The sequence below is a fragment of the Oreochromis niloticus genome, linkage group LG1 (genome assembly GCF_001858045.2).
Source record: "Oreochromis niloticus isolate F11D_XX linkage group LG1, O_niloticus_UMD_NMBU, whole genome shotgun sequence".
Classification (NCBI taxonomy): Eukaryota; Metazoa; Chordata; class Actinopteri; order Cichliformes; family Cichlidae; genus Oreochromis; species Oreochromis niloticus.
The window spans coordinates 34305727-34326459 of NC_031965.2; the positions used below are offsets into that span (position 1 = coordinate 34305727).

The following is a 20733-nucleotide window of genomic DNA, read 5'->3' on the forward strand; positions in this document are numbered from 1 at the left end:
ACTTATGCAAGGCAGAGTAAAATGCTGCTTCACTGACTGCATTAGATTCAGTGTTGACTAGGAGCAGTGCATCTTCGTTGTCTTCCACACACAGGTATTGTCCTGATTTTTTTTAGATTAACTTCATTCATTCAGGCAGGAAAAGTTTCACTGTGTTTACTTTAAGTTAGTTTAGCTCAGTTTTGATGTTTTTAGTTTGAGTTTGTATTTTATGACTGTCAGTTTTCATTGATTGTGTTTTTAGTTAGCTTCATTTTTAAGACATCATTACCAAAATAAATTATAGTTACTATTAATATTCTTAATATTTATTTATCAATAATTTAGTTAGGAATAGTTAGGGTTTTTTATATGTTATTAGTTAGATGTTTCAAAAACAGCGCTGTAATCTGCATGTGCAGTGTTTAAGTTGATACGATTTTAAGCTTAAATATATCTAAATGGTAAATGAACTGATTCAACAACATGCCTCATTCACCCATTCACACACCTATTATGAGCTTAAGTACTTTCTATCTAACATTCACACACATTCATGCTCTGATGGATGCATCAGAGAGCAACTCGGGGTTAGAATCTTGCCCAAGCATATTTGGCATGCAGACTGGAGAACCCTGGGATCGAACCAACAACCTTCTGATTAGTAGAGGACCTGCTGTGTTGCCCTTCACTGCTGTGATACATCTGTCAAATGAATTCATTTTGAATTTCATCCGAAGAATTACAGAAAAGATATCTATAATATACCAAGGCATTCTTGGCTTCATATGTAATTTTAATTCTACATATATGTTTAATTAAGTATTGCTGTTTCAGCTCTTCATGAATTTCATATGTAGTGATAAATATGCAGATTTAGCTTCATGACTGGGCTTTTTTAAAAATTTGTTGGTTTTTTTTAATACAGTGCAGATGATTTAGGTGAGAGGCAGGTATGAGGAGGACACTGTTCATTCATTAACACTTTTATTCAGGTGTTAGTTATGGATGAACAAAATTCATGATTCAGAGAAAAACTCATTTTCTTCACATTCAGTATCAGTCCAAAACTTGGACATACTAACTAGCAGTTAACCATACATATGAATGGTTAACCATTCATTAACTAACACTTCAAATGAATGGTTAATTGGTACTGCACAAAACTTTTAAAAATGATGCTCAGTTTAACTATAGTTAAAATGGGAAATTCTTGAAATGTGTCATCCATTAAAATAGATGTTAATAATTAATGAACTTGTCTTTAGCTGTCTGCTTCTACTGTTTACACATTGTTAGCTCCCCTGAGCCACGTTAGGGATTTCTGAATTTCTTTGTGGAAAAGGTGAATAATGCCAGGGCTACTCTTTACCATTCAGCCCTTGTTCTTTGCTCTGTTGCTTTCTACCAGTTCGAGCCTGTAACTTTCTCTCTGTTCGTCATCTGAAGCCCTCAGGTTTCCCTATTGATGTTGCTCCACCTCGATTATTTAAAGAGGTCATTTCTACTCTTGGTCTATCTGTTCTTTCTATTATTAATACCAGTTTTTCATCTGGTACTTTTCCTAAAACCTTTAAGCATGCTACAGTTCAACCTCTGCTTAAGAAAACTAGCCCACTATTTTATCAAATTTTAGGCCTATTTGCAAGCTTACTCTTTTCTGTAAAATGCTGGAGAAAATTGTTTGTAGTCAGCTGAAAACTTTTTAAATTAAAAAATAATGTCTTTGAGATTTTTCAGTCTGCTTTTAAATCTCTGCATAGCACAGAATCTGTGTTGCTTAGGATTGTTAATGACATCCTCCTGGCTACAGATTCAGGATCATGTGATCTTGGTTCACCTAGACTTAACAGCTGCCTTTGACACAGTCTTTCACAACATTTTACTATCTCAAATGGAACACTGGATAGGTACTGTATTTGTGGTACTGCTCTGCAGTGGTTTAGGTCTTACCTGGCTGAGAGAACATCTTTTGTCAGTCTTTTGGATTTCAGATCCTCCTCAACTCCAGTCTCATGTGGGGTAACACAGGGATCAATACTTGGACCTCTGCTTTTCTCTCTACATCTTCTGCCCCTTGGCTCTATTTTTAGAAGGCACAAAATTGCTTTCCATTGCTATGCAGACGATACGCAGGTATCCAGAGGAAACCGGTTTCTTTAGTTTTAAGTGAACATTCTAGCTTCATGGGGGATTTCAGCTGCTTACCAGTTCACAGCCTCTTTTGTTTTATTTTTGTTTCACAACGCATTAAATGTTTTGAGTGAGTAACAGGTCTGGACTTAAGGCAGGGCAGTTTAAAACCAGCATTACATGTCATGTATTACAGCCTCCTGTTTCTGATTCTGGTAAATAATGCTCCTAAATGAGACATTTCTACTTGAATTATCATGTTGGTTAGTAACATTTCAACTTTGTGGTTTGGTCTCTTTTAGCATAGAACAAAATGAAGAAAAAATATTCTCTGGAGGAGAATGGCACTCGAAGACTCTCCTTTGTAAGTACTAAACAAACAGCAAATTTACATGTTGCTTTTACTTCCTGGCATCTTTTCCATCATCCACATCCTGCTTTCATTTTAGATGCTTAGCTAATTTCAGACATTTAGCTATTGACTAAGGCACAACCTCAGTCTTTCATCCACTCTGCCTTTTTTACTGATTGTCTTATACTTTCTTGTTGCTTTTCTGACTGTTTAGGCAGACGATGGTGTCCGGTGGCGAACTGGATCTGAGATCATCAATCCAGATGATCCTTGTGTGCAGAACTGTGAAATGGATCACCCTTCCTCATTTAGGAAATATCAGCAGACCTTGCAGATGCTCAAGCCCTTGCGTTTTTCCTCATCACAGTCAGTGTCAATGCCATACTTTATGACACAGGTCATTTTATCACAGGTGTCGAACTCCAGGCCTTGAGGGCCAGTGTCCTGTAGATTTTAGATGTGTCCCTGATCCAACACAGCTGATTTTGAGGCGACTTTTGTTGTGATTTGGCGCTATATAAATAAAATTGAATTGAATTGAATTTAAATGGCTAAATTACCTCCTCAACATGTCTTGAAGTTCTCCAGAGGCTTGGTAATGAACTAATGATTTGATTCAGGTGTGTTGACCCAGGGTGAGATCTAAAACCTGCAGGACACCGGCCTCCAGGCCTGGAGTTCGACACCCCTGGTTTAGACTAACTTAGATAATATTTGATGGATAGTTATTTGTTGTCTCTTTTGTCTCTTTAAATACTTTAAACTTGGAAATGTATTAATGCCAACATTTTATATCTGCTTTATATTTAGGCCCCACCCTGTGGACAATGCAGGTTTCCTGTCCTTCATGACTTTTGCCTGGATGACCCCCATGATGTGGTCAATTTTTAGGAATAAGCTGGACATCTCCCAGCTAAAGTTGTCTCCTTTTGATATTGCTGACACCAGTGCGCAAAGGTCTTTTCTCTTCACCTTATATTCACATTTAAACACAACATATCCAAAAATGAGTCAGGGGGATCACAGTCAAAATCCAAAGACATTGTGACAGTTGGAAAAGTACTTGAAATTTACTAAGTACTTATAATATTTAAAAGAAAAACAGACTGCTGGGTGAGTAGGTCCTGATTGTAAGTGTCTTGCAGGTTTCAGAGACTCTGGGATGAAGAAGTGGCAAAGAGGGGTTTGGAAAAAGCCTCACTGGTTCGTGTGGCCTTTCGCTTTCAACAAACCAGGCTGATTGTCTCTGTCATTATTGGTATTCTTGCCATGGTTTCAGCATTTTTGGGCCCGGTGAGTCATCATCTCTGTGTTTCATGTTATTAGATATTAGAACATGAACAATCCCAGCTGTATACAGTGGAAACCAGTTTTGTCCAAAGGCATTTCTGTCGTTTCTAAATGTCGCATCTGAGCAATTTAAAGAGGAACCATCTCATCAACTCATCTGAAGATGCACATAAGTAAAAAAAAAACAATGATTTTAATCTCAGATCTTGTGATGAAAGTATATTTTGTTCTGAAAAGTAGTAACTGAAAGTGTAGCAATGTATAATAATTAATATATACATCTGTGGTCAAGTTTACATACACTCATCACGGGGATGAATGTCACGGTAATTCTGTGCCTCTGTTTTTTTCTTTGAACTGTTTCATTTTTCAGGGTGGAATTATTGTACAGCATAAATCTTTAATGACTTTAAAAATTGGGTGCATAAGTTTGAAAATATTTCAGATTTTTTCAAATCCCCATAGGGTTAAAAGTATACCTACAAGTTAGTTTTTAGTTACTTTGCCAGTTAGTTTTCGAATTGATTTTAAGATTTTGACACTTGTTTTTAAATCATTGCATGGACTAGCTCATGTTTATCTTTCTGATCTTTTAAATTGGTATACTCCGGGGAGATCTTTGAGGTCTGTGGACCAAATGCTGCTAGTTGTCCCTAGGTCTAGATTAAAACACAGAGGAGATCGGGCTTTTGCTGCGACTGCTCCAAAACTGTGGAATAAACTGCCTTTACATATCAGGACCTCTTCAACACTGGATACTTTTAAAACTCGTCTAAAGACCTTTTTTTACTCCTTGGCTTTAAATTCTGTATGAGTCTGTCATTATTTCATTATTATTTTTCTCTTATCTTTGATTTTACTTTCTTTTTAAAATTTTATAGAATTGTATTCTATTGTACAGTACTTCGTTCAACAGCTGTGCTGTATAAATAAAACTGATTTGATTTGATTTAACAAGCCTAAATATACACTTAACTAATTTTTTGTTAAATTTCCCTGCAATTTGCACGTCAGCTAGATGCTTTTGGTAGCCATCAACAAACTTCAACACTTTTCTTTGCAGAACTAGTACAGTTCATTTAAATTGGTTGATTTTCTGGCACAGACCTGGATCTTTGTGCTGTTGAAAAAACCAACTTTGTCCAAGTTTTGACCATGTATCTGTTAAGATGAAGTTGAAAAATTTGGAGATAGTCCTCCTGCGCCATTATTCCATCCACTCCATACATTGTGCAGGAAAACAGCTCCATAGCATTATGCCTCCATTGCCTTGCTTGACAGCTGGTACAGTGTTCTTAGCTTTGAGAGTTTCTGCTTTACTCCTCTAAATGTATCTCTTGTTATTGTGGCCAAATAGCTCAGTCTTGCTCTCGTCTGACCGTGTAACTTTTTCTGGGACGGCATTCGACTTGTCCATGTGGGCGGCTGCAAATTTCAGTCGAACCTGAATGTGTCAATTTTGCAGAAGGGTCTTCTTTCTTTCTCTGCACCCTTTCAGTCCATAGTGATATAAAATATGTAATTTGATCTTAAAGATTAATGTTATTTAAGTGTCACAAACCATTTTCTCCCTGTTCTTTCAGGCTGTACTGATCAGCATGATCTTGAATTATATTGAAAACCCAGAGAAGTCGGTGTCCAACACAGTGTCCTATGGTGTTGGTTTGTCCATTGGTCTGTTCACCACAGAATGTTGCAAAGCTCTCCTAATATCCTTGCTGTGGGCAATGAACCTACGCACAGCAGTGAGACTGAAAGGGGCTTTCTCTGCAGTGGCTTTTCAGAAAATCATATCGCTGCGGGTATACAGCAGTGTTTCAATGGGAGAGGTAAAGACTAGTTCTCACTTCTATGGTAAATGCAATATAGCCACATTTGTCTGAGAAAGTTTTAATGCTCTTGTAATTAATTCTAAAATAATTGTATCCACTTGTACCATGTTCTTACAGCTGATAGCCTACAGAAGCCAGTGTAACAAAAATATGCTAATGTCTTTTTTAGCAAAGATTTCATTTTTGCTTTAAAAAACTTTGACATTGCTTTCACCCACGCTGTAGTGGAAAAAACTTGGATACGTGGTGCTGTTTGTGTCCATGGTAGACATTAGTGGACCAGATGTAATGTCTGCTAAAGACATCTGTGAACATGAAAAGCGTCTTTGTCGCTATATTCTATCTTGAGTGAGCATGCTTTATATTGTGACGTGTATACATATGTTTTACATGTTTTTAATATCTCATGTATTCTTCTTTCTATCCCTCCATAAAGTATTATAAATTATCTTGTGAGTCAACAGAGCTACAAATAATTTGAACTTGTTTTGACATAAAAGAAATGTGTTTTGATGCAATTCCTAATTAACTTTCCTTCATGTCTTTCTGCTGCCTAGATGATTAACGTTTTGACCAGTGATGGCCACAGAATGTTCGAGGCTGTACTGTTTGGGAGCTTTGTGCTGTCCAGCCCAGTGCTCTTTATTATGTGTATTGTCTACGCATGCTACATTCTGGGCTACACCGCACTGACTGGAGTCTTCACATACCTGATTTTTGTCCCTGTACAGGTCTGTATATATTGCACATAAATCTGACATATTTTTACATTAGAAGCTGTGAAAGAAAGTTGGTTCTTATTTTATTACAATAATCAGAAAATGTAAATAAAAATGTAATTCAAACATTTTTAAATTTAGAGAATTAACTGAACAATTAACTGAAAATAGTGCAAAGTTAGCAAGAACAAATTTTGGAAATTGTATGCTTATATGCTATATTTTCAGATTTGATGTTAGAAACACAAACAATATTGACCTTAATGTGGTAAAGGATTTGTATATTCCTGGGAGCTGTGTTGTTCAGGACAATATGTTCTTGTAGAATTTCCCACTACAGTTCTGACCCAGGAAAAGGGAAAAACAAGGGCTGATTTAAAAGTCATAGTGTAGAGAGGCGAAATTACATCATTGTTCAAAAAATTTTAGACCTATTTGTGGCTAGGGTCCTGGAAGAGGTTCCCTGTGGAGACTCCATAGTTCTTTAGGAAGCTTGATCAGAGGGAGGTGTTTGCTCGAACACAAATAGTTTGTTTTTATGCCAGCAACTGTTTTTTGCTAACATAAAATTATTAATCTGTAAAACCTAATACTGACCAATAATGAAATATAAGTATGTGTTTAATATGAGGTAATGAAAAATAATGGGAAATACTAATGTTGCAATCTGACTTTATACAACAACCAAACAAACACAAATAATCAAAAAAACAAAAAAAGAAAACTGCACAACTGAAGTTTGTAACAATAATATAATAATAATAACAATAAAAATAAGAATAAGAACAATAATAATAATAAAATATTATATCACAAGACTTGAGGCATGTAAAGCAGTATATTTTACCTTTCTATAAATTCATTTCTTTTGTTTAGTAAGCTGCTAATATAGCAAAACTGTGATTTTTCTGTGTTTTCTTATATTATTCCACATATATTACTTTGCTGCTTATTAACTTTAGTCACTCACAATGTATTTTTCTTGATTTTTGTAGATTTACTTGGCCAAGTTCATAAATAAATTCAGATGGAAGTCCTTATTGATAACCGACAGCAGAGTTCACACAATGAATGAGATTCTCAACAGTATAAAGCTAATCAAGATGTACGCGTGGGAAGATTCTTTTGAGAAGACGATTGCAGGTATATCAAGCTGTTTCATTTTGATATTTTTTTTAACCAATATGTCAAATATCAAGGAAATTATTCATACACACCAATTTGTTTAAACACAAAATCACATGTCACAATGGTATGTATGGGCATCCTTATGTACAATTGTGATCAGAAGTCCTGATGCTTTTGGTCACCATCATCAAGCCTAGCCCCAAGAGGGTTGAGATTAGGGCTTTCAGAAGTACCAGTCAAGAAGCTTAATGTTAGTCTATTTTATCCATTGCAAAACCAATTTTGTGCCAGAGTGGAAGAATTTGGAGGTACCACTGGTCACGAAAGAACCCCAAGCAATGATGCTTTACAGCTGGTACTATTATCTTAGGTTTGAAAGCCTCATCTTTACTCCTCTAAGTGTATCTCTTAATACTGTGGACAAATATCTCAATCTTTGTCATGTCTGACCATAAAACCTTTTTTCCAGAAGGCATTTGGCTTGTCCATGTGCAAATTTCAGTCAAGTCTGAAGGTGTCAATTTTGAAGCAGGGGCTTCTTCTTTGGTTGGCAGCCTCTCAGTCCATGGCGATATAACTCACTTCACTGTGGACTCTGATGTCGATGTTCTTGTACTTACAGTTGTTTGAACTGATAATCCTGGAATCTGCATCTTGTGTAAATCTATACTTCTCTTTCTGAGGTCTTCACGGAGTTCTTTCTCCATTCCCCATTGTCCTGAGTATTGCTCTGTCCAATGATTGTTGTTAATTAAACCCTTTTTATGCTGGCAAAAAGAACCTAAAAGTTGCCATTAATCATTATCATAATAGGTTTTTGTCCAGTCAAGTGAAAAGACATTGTAGAACCATCAACAACACTTAATAAAAGATTTAAGGTTATATTTATATTTTTTATATATATTTAAGCCTGTATGTATCATTTTGAGCCTGTATGGATAAGCTTTACAATCGTTACATCCCAAAGACAGAACTGTTTAAAGAAATAGTTAAAAGCCCAAAATTACAATGACATTCATGAGTGTATGATAAGTGTATGTAAACTTCTGACCACAACTACAGATCTATAATGAGTAAGGTGACCTCATGTCTAACTAATGCATACACTTTTATGTACCTCTCACAAGAATATCTATTTGTTAGACTCCCTTCATTACAAGTTGAAGCAGTCATCTGCCTTTAAAACATTCAGTTGTTTGTGAGAACATCTTGAACCCTCACTTACTTTCAATTTACCTTGAACTTTTATGGACATTTATCGGCTTGCTGCCAAATCTGGGGCTCGCCCATGTGTTCTCATTTTCTTATGACAAGTAAATTGCATGTGGGAATATGATATGCTTTAGTATCTTATGATCTTGTTAACTTCCTTATCAGTGTTAGAGACTGTGAGGTCTAGGTCTTCAGCCTATATTCTCAGTAATTTCTTGAATAAAAAATGATCATAATGTAGTCATCTGAATACCTTATTGCTCGTTACTACAGTGCTCACTAAAGAACTACAGTAAAAAAAAATGTAGGTCACTAAAAATAAAGTTAACTAACGAAAAACTTTTAATTCTTACAGGCTTAAGGAAAAATGAAAAGAAACAACTACAGAAGGTCAGTTATGTCCAGAATGCTAATACAAACATCACCAGCATCATCCCCACCGTTTCCACTGTCCTCACCTTTCTGGTTCACACTTTGGTGGGGTTACCTCTCAGCACTTCTGATGTGAGTACTACAGCAGTATACCAAAACTGTACAGGTGGAAAAACCCCTTTTACTAACGCGTCAACTTAAAGTAACACAGTTCTAAATCTCAGACTGTTTGGATATGAGGCATAAGATAATGAAATACAGGTTTATCACATTCCTTTAATTCCAATTGTGCTAAACCAGATTGCTGTGGCCAATTTAAAATAAACATGATTTGTTTGCATCCCATAATCATGTATAGTGTTTTAACATAATTTTTTGTTTTTACAAGGCTTTTACCACAATTGCCATCTTCAACTGCATGAGGTTCTCCCTCGCCATCCTGCCCATGTCTGTGAAGGCCACAGCTGAGGCTGTTGTAGCACTAAAACGATTAAAGGTAAATTATTCTTTTTGTGCCCTCTGCAACTGTTAAGATAAAACGGCATTCATGTAGAGACTCGATTGTGCTTTTCCTGTCTTCTATCATATATATTGTTACTCTGATGCATGCTTATATGGCCAAGGTTTCAAATAGTGAAGTCAGCGTATGTACAAGTGAGCCAAAACCTCACAATTCAGATGTTTTTAAAATCACAGGCACACATCTTTAAACATATATTGACAGCCTGCATTACAAACCTGGTTTTAACGCTGCTTTGATTCCTGTCTTACTTTTACCCTTGCTTTTGTCTAGTCACACCATGTATCTCACTTTCATTCAAAAATATCAACAGAAAAACATGCTGTGTGATGTTATTTCAGAAAATTTTGCTGATCCAGAATCCTGAGCCCTACCTGATGAAAAAGGTAGATAGTGACTCAGCTATAGTGATGAAAAATGCTACATTTTCCTGGACAAGACCTGAAAGCCAGTCTGGCCCCCCACCCAGCACAGCCAACGGAGTGTCAGAACACAAGACAGCTGAGACTGAATCCTCACCAGCATTGAAAAACATCTCCTTCACACTGCCTAAGGTGTGATTCAATTCTGATAATGATATCTCAGGTTATCTGCATTCTATTAAAAGTAAACTAATTGTCTGGTATTTCCCGAAGGGCAACCTGCTCGGTGTCTGTGGGAATGTGGGGAGTGGAAAGACATCACTGATTTCCAGCATTTTGGAACAGGTTGCTTTCTCTTTTGTGTTTTTATCCTTTTCTGTTATTTTGTATCATTTCTTTATAGTTTTCTTTTATTTATTTTTTGTTCACTCTTTTCTTATTTGCATGTGTTGAGAAGATAGAACAAGGACTTTGAGGATTCAGTGAATGTAGACAGTGAGAGAAACAAGAGGACTGTTGGAGGAAAGTTTGTGAATCAGGAGGTGCAGAGGATTAGTAAGGAGCAGGTGAGGGCAGCTATGAAGAGGATGAAGACTGGAAAGCCATTTATGACCAGGGCAAGGGTGATGTGCAAAAGTGTAATAACTGCAGAGGGACAAAGTTTTTTCTTTTCTTTTTGTCAGCTTGAAGAGACTTTATTAGGCGAAACTTGTGCTAATGCTACTAGGATTCAGCTAATATCTGTTATAGAAATGTTGTGGATATGTTGTGGAAGACGGAAAACTAGTCACCCTACACAGGTCAAACATAGTTCAACAGGATATATGTAGCAGATAAGCTAAACAAGTCTCATCAATTCAGAGACCGGAAGCAGGACACTGTGTCAGCTGAGGAAATTCTGCATGCTTGCACTTCCGCTTCATGCAGGGTTCAGTGGGTTAAGACACAGGTGAATGAAAGCTGTATCTTAGTATATAACAAAACAATCTTCTACATATCTTATCTGCATAACACCTGTGTAGAAGGAAGCTGTTACAGTTTGTTTGCAAACAAACTGTAATCTCCCAATTTATCTTCAGAATTATGTAGATGGCAGAGGGTGATAAAGTTTTTGAGTCATACCATGAAGCTACAGGAAAAAATTGTTGAAGGTAGGTTAGTAAGAAAGGTGACGATCAGTGAGCAGCACAATGGCTTCATGCCAAGAAAGAGCATTATAGATCTGATGTTTGCTTTGAGATTGTTGACGGAGAAGTAGAGAGAAGGTCAGAAGGAGTTGCACTGTGTCTTTGTGTGAATCTAGAAAACGTTTATGGTAGGGTGTCAAAAGACAAACTGTGGTGCCGCACTTCTCTCAGTAGCAGAGAAGTATGTTAGGGTGGTGCAAGACATGTATGAGGGCATACGATCAGCTGTGGCAAGGTCTAACAAGAGACGAAGGAGGAGAAAGAAGACGTTTTTACTATTTCTAACCATACATGAAATGTCTAGTAAATATAGCTTTTCTGTCTCCTTGATATTATCTTTTAGATGCACCTTCTTCAGGGCTCCATCACAGCCGATGGGACATTTGCGTACGTCTCCCAACAGGCCTGGATTTTTCACGGAACTGTTCGAGAAAATATCCTCATGGGGGAACCTTTTGACCAAACCAAGTAATTGATAATTTAACATAAATCAGTTATTGTAACTATTTTTGAATAGCTAAGACTTAAATATGAAAAGAACAGGTATTATTATAAAATAAGGAGATTTCATGTCAATAATTACTGCACCAACCAAGACTATGAAAATGAGGGGAAGCGTTTTCGGTTTGACTATATATTCCCTGTGACTTTACCTTACATGAAAAATGTTCAACTAGGAGAAAGTTCATCTTATCTCTGTGAATTTGCATTTGATAAGAATATAATAAAAGTGGAGGTCATCTTCATTATCTGACAGGGTTACAATAGGAAGTTCAATTTAGTGATGGTGAGAAGGGAAATTTGCTGACCTCTGTATAGTGTAGACTTAACAGAAAGTGAAAGGGCCCTGTCATAACCTCTCATAAACCACCAGGCACCATATGTCTGAGCAAATAAAATGAATGCTTTTTCAAAGAAAAGTTTTTCAGAGACCAGGTCTTATCCTGATTACATATGTTATTAGACTCATTGGATTTTTAGAATTATTTAATTGGTTCTGTTCGATACACTATATTTCTCTCAGTCAGGGAACTGTCTTACATTGTTACTCCACAGATATGACAGGGTTGTGGATGTCTGTAGCCTCAGAGCTGACCTGAAGATTCTGCCATTCGGTGACCAAACTGAGGTAGGTGCTCTCTCTTTAAACTGTCAAAGAAATTCATTGAAAGTCCTTATCTGCATAAACAAGTATCTGATAGATAAGTAGAAAAAAAAAAAGCCTTGTGTCATGTGTCCTAGTCGTTTAAACATACAATTCAACAAAGTCCAAAATAAATAATGAGCTATTTGAAGTTAAACAAACCGTAACAACCATATCTCCCCTCCAGCAACTACTATGTGAAGATAAAGGAGGGTATATTGAGACAGAATAATACTATAGTGTTGTATGGAATAAATGCACTAGTATAATGTAATGAATTACAATATTTAAAATATAATACCATCTCTTGCATAAAGATTGAGTAAATTTCTGGATTGTATTAAGTCTGACTGATATTTTGTCAGATTGGGGAGCGGGGGCTTAATCTGTCAGGGGGACAGAAGCAGAGGATCAGCCTGGCCAGAGCAGTCTACTCCAACAAGGACATCTTCCTCCTTGACGATCCTCTATCTGCTGTTGATGCTCATGTGGGGAAACATATTTTTGAAGAATGTATAAAGAAGGAGCTCCAAGGAAAATCGGTCGTACTGGTTACACACCAGCTCCAGGTAAGAACACTGTTTCATTCTTTAGTGCTTTCACTAAAGAATAACAATAAATGACAAGAACAATTGATATAAGCAGTTAAAAAAAAGACTCTCCTGACCATATATATTGTAATTTTACAGTCAGAGGCCATGTCTTACCATGGCAGTAGGAACAGAAAAACATCCGTTAGTACTTTATAAAAATCACTATAATCCACTTTGTTAATCTATATAAAAACCAAAGTGAAAAATTGACCAGGTTACTTGATGGATCATATCTTGGCCTGAGCCTCTGAAATCTGGAAATGCTGCTGGGCAAGCACCAGGTGATTTCATGAATATTGTCTAAAATTTTATTTTTAAATATAACATTTTGGACAAATTCAGTCAAATCTGAAAAAACTTAGTCACACTACTGGAGATAAAAACTTCTGTCAAATGACATATCTGTGTACATACATGTGATTATAGTTTAGAACAGCTCTGACAACACTATAGATTTTGTTGCCACAGTTGTTCTCACTTATGCTTGCTAGTATTTGGAGTTCTGTGATGACATCCTGGTTCTGGAGGACGGGGAGATCAGGGAGGCCGGAAACCACGAAACCTTGATGAACGCCAGCGGACGCTATGCTCAGCTCATCACCAATTACCAGATGGAACAGTCCAAAGTAAGCGTACCCTAAATTAAAAGAGTACATCTCATACCTCTTCCATTTTTATCTTTGATTTTTATTATTAAGTTCCTGCAAATCACCTCACCTGTTCTTTATTGTTTGATTATGTCAAAAACAATAAACTTAATGATCAGTTGTAAAACAAGGTACAAATCATTCCAATCAGTCCAAAGTAAGCGTACCCTAAATTAAAAGAGTACAGCTCGTACCTCTTCTATTTTTTATCTTTGATTCTTATTATTAAGTTCCTGCAAATCACCTCACCTGTTCTTTATTGTTTGATTATGTCAAAAACAATAAACTTAATGATAAGTTGTAAAACAAGGTACAAATCATTCCATTCGTGGTTATAAGCTTGTACGGGCTGGGCTGTAATGCTGTGTTCCTGATATTCTTGCTTGTCAGACTCAGAATGAGGAGGGAGAGGAAGAGGAGGATTTATCATCCCAAGATGCCACTGAGTTGAAAGAGGTTGCGCTCAGACATCGTGCAGACCGTGGGATAGCAAACCCTGGTATAAAAACTAGGAAGAAAATGATTTTAATAATTTGAACTTTTTGGGTGTTTGAATTCATGACAGACTTTGTCTTAGTAGTGGTGCTTTTTTGAATAAGGTGGGGTTTTTGGGGTTTTTTCACTGTCCAGAGACCAGTGTTTAGGGGGATGACGCTGACACTTTCTAAATATTGCTGTGCCAGCACATGTGCAGTGTTGAGACATCAGTACTTTTGTTTGTTAAAGAGCAATTGTATAACCAGGGACAGATCAAAGTTTTGTCAATCAAAAACGAGGCCTTGTAAAGTAATAACAGACAGGGCAGCAAACTTGTAGTCCTGGCTGTTTTTGTTATATACCCATGTTTTTTTTCTCTAACTAAACACCAGCAAAGTTCCAATGTGTCTTCATAATTTTTCATGTGTTTTGAAAGTGTAATGTTGCACCAAAAATATGACCTGTGAAGGTCATGACATAACATTACTATCATATTTATACGCATCAAAACATTCAGTGACCTGCAATAGGTCAGGATAGAAATGTTTGATCCCAGTTGTATTATTTAAAGTGACTCTTCCCTCTATAGATACAAGTGATTAGTTTCCAGATTTCCTTGCTGTAGGGGTCTGTGGTTCAACTCTTTGTAGTTATGTCTTACAATATGTGGTCAATGATAATTTAAGTCAATTGTTGTGATTAGTAGAATGATAAAATTACTTCTATGCTTCCTTTCAGCATTTGACATGTCAGATGAAAAGGATCATGAAACAACAGCTGAGCAAAAGCGTAAGACTTTAAAGTTCACTTAATTCTGAGTGTCATCCCAGGGTTTGTCAGCTGTTTCACTATTACATATTTAGTTGTTATGTGATGCCCTGTGTTACACCAAGCAATACTTTAGATTTTTAGATATTTTTTATAATGGAAATGCACATGTGATGCATGTAAATGCAAATGGAAGTCACTAATCCTGTTACGACTATTAAAATATTTTCCCCGTTTTAAGCTCCTGTCAAGTCTGATGACCAGCTAGTCCGTGAAGAGTCCTTCACGGAGGGTGCTGTCTCCTTAAGAACCTACCACCGGTACTGTCAAGCAGCTGGAGGTCTGATACAACACACACATGCATTTACATGATTTTGAGCAGTAATGTATACTAATATGTACTTAATAGTTGTGCTGTAACTCTCTGCTACAGGCTACATTCTCGTCTTTCTCGCTGTCCTGAACATTGTCCTGATGATTGGATCCACAGCCTTCAGCAACTGGTGGCTCAGCTTCTGGCTTGGAAAGGGTAATGGGGTGAGAATCCTGTCTCTCTAGCATTCACACAATAATAATCTCATCGTGTATCAACAGCTTGGGTGAAATAACAATGAGCTCTCAGTCACTGGATTATTGGATGTGCTCATTATACTGCTGCAGTGTGAACCTTTTTACAGGGTCAAGCATACCTGTAAAGAACAGAGTGCTAACTGAATGGTCTGGGCAGAACCAATGTGATGAAGAACATAATATTTCAGCTAGCACATTTCTTAGTGGTACACTTTCGTATTATTCCAGCCTATCAGTACACAGAATACTGGCACATCTTAGTCTACCCTTTATGCTTGTTTAGCTTGACCCTAACCCGAACCATGTCCTGGAACAGTTGTTTAAAGAGCAACTTGCGATCCACCACCATTACTACTAAACATTGTTCTTTAACAGTACCTTTGCATGCTGGAGTGTTATGTTCTTTATTTAGCAAATTCAGGATCTGGAAAGTAGTCTTCCTATTTCACGGTTAATGAATTTTTTCAAAAACTTCCTGTCTTTGATGTAAAAAAAATTAGTTTCCATGCACTGCTGTATTAGAAACCTGCTCTCTAGCTGTGGCTTGTCACTCAAGATGACAGTTCAAGAAGGACCCACCGAAATGATTGACACGCCAAGTCCACTCTCTCTCCACTAACAAAAGATATTTTGTCTGTTTTATCGCAGTCATCGACTAACCCAGGTTCAGATTCAGGTGACATCTCAAAAAATCCAGACCTGCACTACTACCAAACGATTTATGGTGTGATGACGCTCATCATGGTGGTACTTGCCCTCATCAAATGCTTCTTTTTTACTTATGTCACCTTGAGGGCCTCCTGCAAACTCCACGACACAATGTTCAAGAAGGTACCCAGAAATAATCCCCAGTGTTTACCATTCAACATGACCAATTGAAACACAGATTAACTGCTCAATGATTCAATAAATGATTATTTTTGTTGTTTGTATTTTCCTCTCACAGATTATTGCCAGTCCAATGAGTTTCTTTGACACAACTCCAACGGGCCGAATTCTAAACCGTTTCTCTAAAGATCAAGAAGAGGTGGACACTGTGCTTCCTCTTCACATGGATCCTTTCCTGCAGTTTTGTCTTCTCGTCACATTCACAATTATCATCATCGCATCCGTTTTTCCGTACATGCTTGTGGCTGTGGTTGTCATGGGAGCGTTGTTTACCCTCATTCTCTTGTGAGTTAAGTTTTAAAAATTGGCTTAGTGCGAGAGCAAATAGTTGACTAAGGTACAAGTCGATCAACATTTGTTTTAATTTATCTGCAGCCTATTCCAAAGGGGTATTCGTCATATGAAGAAGATGGAAAACATCAGCCGTTCTCCCTGTATCTCACTAACGACTTCTACACTGCAGGGCCTCAGCACCATCCATGCTTACAACACAAGAAACAGTCACATAGAAATGTAAGACACCAGAACTCCTTCACAAAAACAAGTAAAAGTCTCTCTATTACTGGTCAGTCTGTAAATGATGTGTTCTTTGATTGGTGCTCTACAGGAGTGTGATCTCAACTCTCATCATGTCATTGTGTCATATTGTAGGTTCAATTCCCTGAATGACATCAACTCAAATCACTTTTTATTGTTTCATTCTGGCACCCGATGGCTTTCTTTTTGGCTGGACTTCATGGCTGCTACTATGACCTTGTTGGTGTCTCTGTTTGTAGTGCTTAGCAGTAATGACTTTATCGCTCCATCCTTGAAAGGCCTGGCCATATCCTATACCATACAGGTAAATAAGGAGAGCAGAGTTATACGTCTAAGTCATGTTGAAATGTGTGTTTGTGTTTTGTTAGAACTTTTGTGTGTTGTCCAGTTGACAGGCATGCTTCAATATGTAGTAAGAGAGTCAACGGAAGTGGAAGCAAGGTTCAACTCAGTGGAGCGACTGCAGGAATACATCATGGTCAGATTTCTCTCCGGAAACTATCCATCTTTCATGGTTTTGCCAAGACCAAACCCCAAATTTCCTCTGTTTGCCTCACTCAAAAAATTAATTTTTTTATTTGCAGGATTGTAAGTCTGAGGCCCCCAGGCATGTTAAAGAGGCTCAGATCCCACAGGACTGGCCTAGCAGTGGGGGCGTCTCCTTCGTAGACTATAAGATGAGGTACAGAGAGAATACACCAATTGTCCTAAACGGCCTTGATTTCCACATTCAACCTGGAGAGAAGCTGGGGATCGTGGGAAGGACTGGCTCTGGTAAGGCCCCGAATTTAGTAGCTATTACTTTTTCTTAATTTTTATTCAGTGGGATATTTAAAAATTATGTGTTAATTAGAAATATTTAAATAATTATGCAGTTAAAAAACATTAGATATTACAGCAATGCTGTTTCCAAGTAGGGCTGCCACAAACGATTATTTTGATAGTCGACTAGTCACCGATTATTTTTGCGATTAGTCGACTAATCAGATCATGCATCCATTGAACGTAAAACGTACAGCTTATTGCGCCAGCATGCATCTGCTCTTATATAACTATCATTAGCTTACAGCTTTAAGTGTTTAAGATATGTGCTAACTAAAAATAAAGACAAGATGATAGTTTATTAAATGTTAATGAAATTTGCAGATTTTTTTGTTGAAGTTTAATAAACTCCTTGCTATCTAAAATATAACAGGACACCGGAGTATATTCTGGAGCATCTCACACTTCTGATAACCAGTTGTCTGCTTGACGTTTATTCAGCTGTGTAAAAACTATAACTTTAATCTCAGCCAAACCGATTTACTCAGGAACAAATTAAATACTAAAAAAGCCAAACAATAACATTTTTAAGTTATCTAAGTGACTTATGTATGTTAAACCTGAGTAGCGAAAGACGGCGGTGGGTTTGAAAACGATTTGCCGGGAGTCCGGTGTTCTCACGGGCTGTAGTGAGCCTTGCCCCCGGCTAGCTATTGAGCTAGTAGTTAACAGACGTCTCCGAAAATGTCGGAGCGCTTTTGAAAATATGTGGTGTCTTGATAAACTGACCAGATATTTGAGGTTTACACAGTTGCATTCTCGCCTGAAAATATGTTAAACGTTTATTTTGTGACCCAGAAAGAATAATAACAGTAATATTAAAACTAACTAGCTCCCGCCATTGTTGGAAACTGAGCTGGGCTGCGCTATGAATTCTGGGACAGAGCTACTTCTTCTTCTTCTTCGGGGTTTAATGGCAGCTGGCATCCTTGTAAATGCAGTGCTGCCATCTTCTGTTTCAGTCCGTTATTACACTCTTAAATCCTACTACTTATTCCTGCGTCTTTTGTGATCTTAGAAAGCTTCAAACGACGCGTCGACTATTAAATCAGTCGTCGACGATTTTGATAGTCGACGTAATCGTGACTAGTCGACTAATCGTGGCAGCCCTATTTCCAAGACAGTTGTGACACTTTTTAAACACAATGCAATGATCTCTTTTTGATTGGATACAAGTAGTAAGTTGGCATATTGCACATTTACTGCTAATTAGCTCATCTTTTAACAATAAGTGATAAAGAAATAAGACTTTGAAAGCAAAATGTTTTCCCAGACTCACTTGATATAGAAGCTGTGCAGTTTGAAGCCATCTTTGTCATATTTCATGTTTTATAATTTGCTAGTAGGTGACAGTTCTGGACTGTAGGAAGACCAGTTTAGACCGATGGTTCTTTGAGTAGGCCGCCATGCTGTTGTAGTTTAGCACTGTAGGAGTTTGATCTTTTATCAATGGACGCACTAACAAAAAGTGCTTACTGACCTTGGTTGAAACTGGACTCAGAAAAAAAAAATGTTTCTGATTCCATTTAGTGATGGTCTCCTTATTCCCAACCATTGATTAAGATGAAAGATAATTTGTTGTTTATCCATTAAAATGTATAACTTTAAACATTCATATGTTAAATTAAATCTGTCTTTATTTACATTTTACACAGTTTCCTTTTTTGGGAAACAGGGTTGTAATTATTATAGCAGTGAATTCCTAATTATTCCATAGTCCAGATTACAATTTTACTCAGCTCTTCTTGATAGCTATAGCTACTCTGCTCTGTGCTTTGTGTCTGTAGGGAAATCCTCTTTAGGAGTAGCTCTATTCAGACTAGTAGAGCCTGCAGCAGGAACCATAAAGATAGACGGAGTTGATATTATGTCCATTGGCCTGCAGGATTTGCGCAGCAAGTTGTCCATCATCCCTCAGGACCCTGTGCTGTTCATCGGTACAGTAAGGTAGTGAACCAGAAGTACAGAATCACTGATTTTACTCCTGCATGTCAGTCACTAGATAAAGAGCTGTTTTTCCTACAGGTACAACCTAGACCCGTTTAATAACTACACTGATGAGGAGATTTGGGCAGCACTGGAGAAGACCTATATAAAGGACTCAGTATGTTATCAGTATTGTATACTCTTATTGTTTGTTTTGCCACTCGCTTTTATCCAAGATTTTGCTTTGACAAAAACTAAAACCCACAACACATAAGACTGCAGTCTCTGTGACACGTCTGATTAGTATAGCCCTAAAAGAATATGGAATAGCCCGAGAGGCAAAAATATATTTTATGTTCATTTTTTTTAGCACATCCTATGTTCATGACGTTTATTTAGTTTTACTTCTGTTCTTTTTTTCCTTTAGTTAGCTCTCAGTTATTAGATTTTTAACAATTTTTCTGCCACTTGCCAGTATTGTTTACTCTCTGACTAGCTCTGCATATTTGGAATTTGGACTTCTTTTCCCCCCAGTGCCCTACATTTAGTTCACCTTCCTCTGTGTACCATTATAGTACACTCTGTCCAGGCACATGTTTAGTAGATCGCAACAATGACAAACTCAAACACAGGGCTTAAATACATAGAGGGAGCAATCAGGGAATGGACAACAGGAGGGAAACACAGCTGCGGCAAATTAGGCCTAACGAGACAAGGGGAAGCAAAACCAGATACATTAACATCAGACAAGGACCTTCAAAATAAAACAGGAAACATGACACAGACTGAACTAAAGACAGACTCCCACGCACGCACTGCAACAGAGGGAACAGAGACGTAGGGCAGACATAGACACTAGCTGGACACGGGGATATAACAACTAAGGATAACACAGAGACATAACCCATAAGAAAGAACTCTAACAAAGAAACCAAAGACTAGAAAAGATAAATAATATAATAAACTCAAAAGCCCTGGGTCAACGACCCAGGCATCCTAACAGGAAGTAGTAAACCCTAAACATTTTTATTACAACAAGTTTGATAAGGTTCTGGCATGTCTAAATTCTTATCACAGAATACACTCAGGTATTCCTTTCTGGCAAAAATGAACTCTAGTAGTCCTTAATCCAAGACTAGCATGGGGGTTGCAAGCTAGAAAGAAATAGCCAATCTCCTTTCTAGTCAGCCACAACCAAATAGCCACCTGTCTGATTTTTTTTCCTGGCTAATCTCTGGTTTGACAGCTTCAGAGTGATTAGCTCTTTTTTCATTT

The 20733-nt window shown here is 37.4% G+C and overlaps 1 protein-coding gene across 1 annotated transcript in view; it reads left to right on the top strand.

Moving 5' to 3' along the window:
* Positions 1 to 20733, top strand: part of abcc12 (ATP-binding cassette, sub-family C (CFTR/MRP), member 12) — a 22170-nt gene continuing 1437 nt past the window's right edge. The window contains exons 1-28 of the mRNA XM_005447719.3: positions 1 to 94; positions 2415 to 2476; positions 2679 to 2830; positions 3275 to 3421; positions 3610 to 3757; positions 5338 to 5583; positions 6144 to 6317; positions 7301 to 7448; positions 9001 to 9149; positions 9406 to 9513; positions 9879 to 10091; positions 10173 to 10244; positions 11430 to 11554; positions 12143 to 12215; positions 12596 to 12799; positions 13315 to 13449; positions 13861 to 13969; positions 14686 to 14736; positions 14957 to 15055; positions 15149 to 15252; positions 15934 to 16116; positions 16232 to 16458; positions 16549 to 16686; positions 16825 to 17014; positions 17099 to 17188; positions 17295 to 17484; positions 19320 to 19479; positions 19558 to 19636. Of these exons, the coding sequence (XP_005447776.1) occupies positions 2426 to 2476; positions 2679 to 2830; positions 3275 to 3421; positions 3610 to 3757; positions 5338 to 5583; positions 6144 to 6317; positions 7301 to 7448; positions 9001 to 9149; positions 9406 to 9513; positions 9879 to 10091; positions 10173 to 10244; positions 11430 to 11554; positions 12143 to 12215; positions 12596 to 12799; positions 13315 to 13449; positions 13861 to 13969; positions 14686 to 14736; positions 14957 to 15055; positions 15149 to 15252; positions 15934 to 16116; positions 16232 to 16458; positions 16549 to 16686; positions 16825 to 17014; positions 17099 to 17188; positions 17295 to 17484; positions 19320 to 19479; positions 19558 to 19636 (3765 nt within the window). The 5' untranslated portion in view covers positions 1 to 94; positions 2415 to 2425. The remainder of the gene's footprint in view (positions 95 to 2414; positions 2477 to 2678; positions 2831 to 3274; positions 3422 to 3609; positions 3758 to 5337; positions 5584 to 6143; positions 6318 to 7300; positions 7449 to 9000; positions 9150 to 9405; positions 9514 to 9878; positions 10092 to 10172; positions 10245 to 11429; positions 11555 to 12142; positions 12216 to 12595; positions 12800 to 13314; positions 13450 to 13860; positions 13970 to 14685; positions 14737 to 14956; positions 15056 to 15148; positions 15253 to 15933; positions 16117 to 16231; positions 16459 to 16548; positions 16687 to 16824; positions 17015 to 17098; positions 17189 to 17294; positions 17485 to 19319; positions 19480 to 19557; positions 19637 to 20733) is intronic.